The sequence below is a fragment of the Psammomys obesus genome, unplaced genomic scaffold (genome assembly GCF_907164565.1).
Source record: "Psammomys obesus unplaced genomic scaffold, mPsaObe1.curated_primary_1811, whole genome shotgun sequence".
Classification (NCBI taxonomy): Eukaryota; Metazoa; Chordata; class Mammalia; order Rodentia; family Muridae; genus Psammomys; species Psammomys obesus.
In genome coordinates this window covers 12,686,275-12,692,204 of record NW_026594428.1, presented here as the reverse complement: position 1 = coordinate 12,692,204, position 5,930 = coordinate 12,686,275, and the positions used below count along the sequence as shown (strand labels likewise).

The following is a 5,930-nucleotide window of genomic DNA, read 5'->3' as shown; positions in this document are numbered from 1 at the left end:
TCAACATCCTATGTGTGAGCACTGTTTCCTTACTGTCCTGTGGGTAGTGACAATCACAGAGTCTTGGACAAGTCATGCTGAAACGCAAGTGACTACGGTGCGCTTCTCTGGTTCTCCCCCACATCAGTGACTATTTTCCCCAACCAATTTTTCTTTTAATTTGTATCTAGTAACATTTTAGTCTACATTTCTTTTATAAGCTTGTCCAGTGACTTAACAACATGTTCTTTGATTATTGATTATAATTCTTTTTTTCTTCAGTGAAGAAATTGAGATGACTTTTGTTATTGTTGTTGTTGGTGGTGATGGTGGTGGTGTTTTTATAATGCCGCAACTAAGAATACTTTCTAAATGAAGAAACATACACATTAAAAAGAGTACTGGTAACAACTATTTTATAAATATGTGGCTGTATTTTTCTTCACATCCAGCAAATGCATTGAATAGAATTCAGATAGATTCTTCCCGGACTCACACAGTTCCAAGATTTTCTAACACAGATTTACATTGCTACCAAAATGGGCAAGAGAATGAAGGCACAGGCTCACTTTAAATCAATAAAGGACATCAAACACGATTGTGAGGCACTAATGACATAAGCATAGGTCAATCAAAAAGAGCAAGTATTCAGAGTCTTCAGTAACTTCTCTCCCTTATCATTTGGCAAAATTCAGTCTAGATATTTTAATACCTCCAAAAAAACATAAATAAGAGATAGTACATTAAAATTTCAAGTTAGCTGTAATTTGTCTTTAGAAATAAAAGGGATGAAAGTGAAAGAGAACACAGATGTCTACAGTCTTAAGGGTCTCGCATGTCTGTGCAGAAATGCCAGCTAAAACTGAAGGTTAAGATAGTTGTGGACATGGTCCCTCCGTACTGCTAAAATTGTTTCACAAAACTATCTTGGTTTCCACTCTAAGTCAAATGTGATTATGTAAAGGTGATCAAAAAAAGTTTAAAGGAAAAATATTCTAGCTTCCCAGTAAGAAACAGTTTACATATTTAGGCTGAAGTGGCAAAGAAATGAACTTTTAAGTTCAAGAAAGTTCCTCTCCTCTGTGTCTGTAAACCAGAAAAAAAAAACAAACAAACAAACAAACAAACAAACAAAAAAACAGTTGTTTTATATCACCAAAGGCCACATCACTCTTAGGACATACCAGTAGCTAGTTTTTCACAATCTTAGGAGACTATAACATAATATAAAAACATCAGATTTTACTTACATCTGAGCGTGCAAAATACAACTGCACGTATAACCTCCTCATTGCAAACATGACAAGCGCATTATTATGGGATACATAACCACTTGCTTTCTGGGAGTCAGTACCACCTCTTTCCAAGAGTAGATGTGGCAATCAGTGGAGCATGCCACTTGACAAGTAAGCCTATGTCTACAACTGTAGAAACAACACAGAAATATTTCTGCCTATAGGTAGTACTTACTTTTGAAGTTTTTCCTAGAAAATTAATTTTGATAGCATTTCCATAGCCCTTCAACTAAAAACATTTTGATAATTTCTCCAATTTACATTAAAATCTACTAAAGTTTGATAAACTGCTTCCAAGTATGAGTAATAAGGGAGCTGACAGAGCATGTGTTCACAATTGTTACTTTTCAACAAGTTAGGATAAGTCTCTGCATGCTTAAAAATTATAAAGAAAAAGAATACTCATAGAAAGATCTTAATAGTTTGATGGGGGCTTTTTGGTGTTTTATTTTCTCTTCACTTTAAAAACAACCCCTAATCACTTATGACACCACAGTATGTCTATATGTAGCTATAAAGTTCATTTCCATGCTTTTTACATAAAAATAGCTATCAGAAATGTCAGTCTATCATTATCAGTCGATACATATCCAACTCACTATAGAAGGGAAAAGAGAACAAAAAAAATCTAAAGTAATTAAAGCTTACAATTCAATTTTTTTTCCATTTTTCCCCCTGCTTGTTTGAAATTTTTGGATGGTTTATCTGTGCTTTGCTGCAAGCTGATTCCCAGTTAATGGCCTCCAAGGAGATTGGAAAGGAAGCCCGGAGACTTCTTACTTTGCTGGGCTTCTACCTCTTGGTCTTGTGTTAGTCCCAGTTCACTCTCAATTTGATCCAGCTCTGCCTGGTCAAGTAGTTCGAAATCATCCCCTTCTTCTGTGTCTGTGTCTTCTCCTATAGTGGGTGCAGCCTGAGCCAGTGCCTGCTGGGCCCCTTCTAGCTGGTCTTTGATAGCAGCAGTCATGGCCGCTGTGATGACATCCCCTGCCAGGTTGCTCATCAAGTGAAGGGCTTGGTCACTGTTCAGAGGAAGGGAGAACCCAGCTGATGACTGCCTGTCTTTGCTTGGTCTGTGACCATTGTCCAACTGTTGTTTTTTTCTCGTGAGCTCAGCAGGTATGCCAAGGCTTAAGTCGTCTTCATCATTTGTTCCCGTCCCATTTTCCAGAGATGGAAAATCTGAGAGATCTCGAGAAAAGATTTCCTCACAGGGCCGGTCAAGATCTGTAAAATGTGTAAGAGAGGTTTTTGTGTGTGAGTGCTAGAAGACAACTGAAGCAAGAGCTTTCTAAAATGGCTTTGACCTGCACCCTCTGCACAACTAGGCATTCACCTAGCTTCCTCACTCTAGTAGAATCACCTTAACCACATGTTGGGCCTTTCCCAAATCTATAACAAATTTCCCTGCAGGTGGACAAATAATACTATATATTTTCCCTGTATTTTTAGCTTTCTTAATTAAGCATAAACTAGTGTATGCAAGGACAATCAGCTTGAGCATTGTCTAGTATGAGCTAATGGGGTTTAACTAAAATTTTGGTGTTTCTGATATTCTTCACTGTCAATTTGATTGAACTTAAAATTACGTAGGAGACACACCTCTGGGCATATCAGTGAAGATGTTTCCAGAAAGGTTTAACTGAGTTGGGAAGACCCACCCTCAACATGGTCAATTAAAGGTATTTGTGAGTTCTGGTACATCCATCAGTGATAATACCAATATTCTAGACATTTGAAAGCATTGTGAAATTAAAATGCAGACTGATTTTGTTTCTGCTTTCAAAACATTTTATTTATTTTGTGTGTATGGGGGAGGGATGCCACAGTGCGTGTGTGAAGGTCACAGGACAAGTTGGGGGAGTAGTTTCTCTCCGTCTACCATGTAGGACCCAAGAATTGAACTCAGGTCATCAGGCCTGGCATCAGGTGCCAAATTCCATAATATTTCAATCACTCCAAGTTGTATCATTTAATGATCATCCACCATTCCTTCCTAGTAGTCTGTAGGAACCAGTAACATACTTCTGTGCGGACTTGGCTATTCTGCAAAATTCACTTAAATAGAATTATACAATAGGTGGCTTCTTTCACTTAGCACAGTGCTTTCAGGGTTCATGCATGCTATAGGAAGTATCAGGACTCCACTTACTTTCAGATCCAAGTAATATGCCATGGTGCAAATAGTCCACATTTTATTGACCCCTCAGTAGTTGACCCAATTTACGTAGGTTTTTGTCTATTCAATACCAATAAAAGAGAACCCAGAAGTATCAGCTTACCATCAGAAGTGTCTGTCTGTGGAGTGTACCCTTCTGAAAGGTTGAAGGTCCCATTATCAGTCCAAGATACTTCTGACACATCTGTGTCTGACACAGATAGCTCTTTGGCTGCAACTGTGAGGCTAATCTGTGTCAAAAGAAATATCAGTGGCACATTTTAAACTGAAAAACTCTTTAAAAATCCACACTAGTAAGAGGATGGACATCAGAAAAAGAAGAAAACAGGAAACAACTTAGGAACCTGCTACAAAGGGCCTCTGAAAGCCTGTGCCCTGCAGACTATCAAAGCAGATGCTGAGACTTATGGCCAACTGTTGGGCGGAGTGCAGGGAATCTTATGAAAGACGTGGGAAATAGTAAGATCTGGAGAGGACAGGAACTCCACAAGGAGAGCAACAGAACCAGAAAATTTGAACACAGGGGTCTTTCCAGAGACTCATACTCCAACCAATTACCATGCATGGAGATAACCTAGAACCCCTGCACAGATGTAGCCATGGCAGTTCAGTGTCCAAGTGGGTTACATAGTAATGGGAAGAGGGACTGCCTCTGACATAATCTGATTGGCCTGCTCTTTGCCCACCTTCCCCTGAAGGGAGAGCAACCTTACCAGGCCACAGAAGATGACAATGCAGCCACTCCTGATGAGATCTGATAGACTAGGATCAGAAGGAAGGAGAGGGGGACCTCCCCTATCAGTGGACTTGGGGAGGGGCATGCGTGAAGAAGGGGGAGGAAATGTGGGATTAGGAGGGGAGGAGGCAGGGGGCTTATGGGGGATACAAAGTGAATAAAGTATAATTAATAAAAGTTTAAGAAATTACAAAAAAAATCCACATTAACTCCCTGGGGCTGGAGAAATGGCTCAGTGGTTAAGAGCACTGTGTGCTCTTCCAAAGGACCCAGGTTCAATTCCCAGCACCCACATGGCAGCTCACAACTGTCTATAACCATAATTACAAGGGATCTGACACCTTCACACTATGCACATAAAATAAATTATTAAAAATAAAATAAAATTACATTTTTAAAAATCCACACTAACTCCCTAAATTTTAAAGTTAAAGAAAAAAACAATGATAATTTTCCTTGGAGATTATTCAATCATCTTGTAAAACAGGATAAGATAAGCATGTTATAGATGTCTATTAGGACAATCGCTCTACTTTATGTAAATAAATGGCCAAACCACACAGAAACAAATTGACCCAAAATACCTTAGGACAAAGAGCTGAAAAGTCTAATTCACTGTCATCCTTGTGACTTTTTTCTTTATCTGCTTCTGTGAGGAAAAAAGGGGGGTTGGGGGAGGGGGATGCATTTAGTTTCCTTCCAAGCTCAGACGCGGTGCATTTATTTCAATATATATGCTCCTTAGATCACTGGAATGTATGTCTGTCAACTGCTTCCCTGTAACTGTTCGTACTGAAGGAGCTTCGCCTGTCTGCAAACGTTTGCTTTCCAGGGGACATATGGACATCTGCGTTCTCAGCATGACCAGGGAGAGCATGACCAGCATGACCAGCCCTGAGAATACTGTGGCAATGCGGATTCTCAGGTGCTGTTCTCGACTGTACGCTATGCGGTACGCAGTCTCCAGGTCATCCTGATGCATCCTAGGTCTGGGAAAGTGTAAAGGAGGAAACACTGACAGGCAGGGTCTTGTGTGTTTTGGTGCAGGTTACCTCTATTTAAGTGAGCCCATGACTGCAGCTGGGCGGGTCATTTTCAGCAGACACTGTTCTGCAGCAGTCCATCCCCCACCCCAACCTCTGACTCTCAAAATCTACCCATGCCCACTGGTCATCGTCCCTTGCTAGGGTGGGGTGATTGTATCCATGTCTCATTTAGGAACATGCATTTACTTAGCTGTATGTTTGAGAGAAGACTATAAGGCTAAATAAGGACAAATAAAAAACAACTATACAGATCCCAATTTGCTGGGAGCTTTTACAGTACCTCTCAGCAAAAGTCTCATTTTTCACACACACAACTAATATTCAAACTTGACCTACCAGTTCTCTCACGTTTCTTCTGGTTAATATATTCTCCAATTCCAAAATCTAGCTTCAATAGAATGGACTTGATTTTGCTGTATATTTTTTGTCCAATATCATTACATTTAATCAGTGGACACAAAAAAGCGAACAGTACTGAAAAATAAAACAGAAAATAATACAGGTAAAGTGTTCACATTGAATGGTTACATTTTAGTATTTTACAAGACATTGTTTAATTCATGGGGAAAGTAGCCACTTTGTTCTTAGGGTAATCCGCCAAGAAAGTTCCTAATTTCTATTCTTACTCTGGTGATAACACAGTTTACTACACACACACACACACACACACACACACACACACACACACACACACA

The 5,930-nt window shown here is 39.6% G+C and overlaps 1 protein-coding gene across 3 annotated transcripts in view; it reads right to left on the bottom strand.

Annotated features, from left to right (window-relative positions):
* Window positions 1-378: 378 nt before the first annotated feature.
* The window catches only part of Retreg1 (reticulophagy regulator 1), a 143,196-nt gene continuing 137,644 nt past the window's right edge, over window positions 379-5,930 (bottom strand). For all 3 annotated transcript variants that reach the window (XM_055619012.1, XM_055619013.1, XM_055619014.1), the window contains 4 exons: window positions 5,572-5,709; window positions 4,774-4,838; window positions 3,557-3,683; window positions 379-2,501 (listed from right to left, as the gene is read on the bottom strand). In XM_055619012.1, coding sequence (XP_055474987.1) covers window positions 2,008-2,501; window positions 3,557-3,683; window positions 4,774-4,838; window positions 5,572-5,709 — 824 coding nt within the window. In that variant the 3' untranslated portion in view covers window positions 379-2,007. The remainder of the gene's footprint in view (window positions 2,502-3,556; window positions 3,684-4,773; window positions 4,839-5,571; window positions 5,710-5,930) is intronic.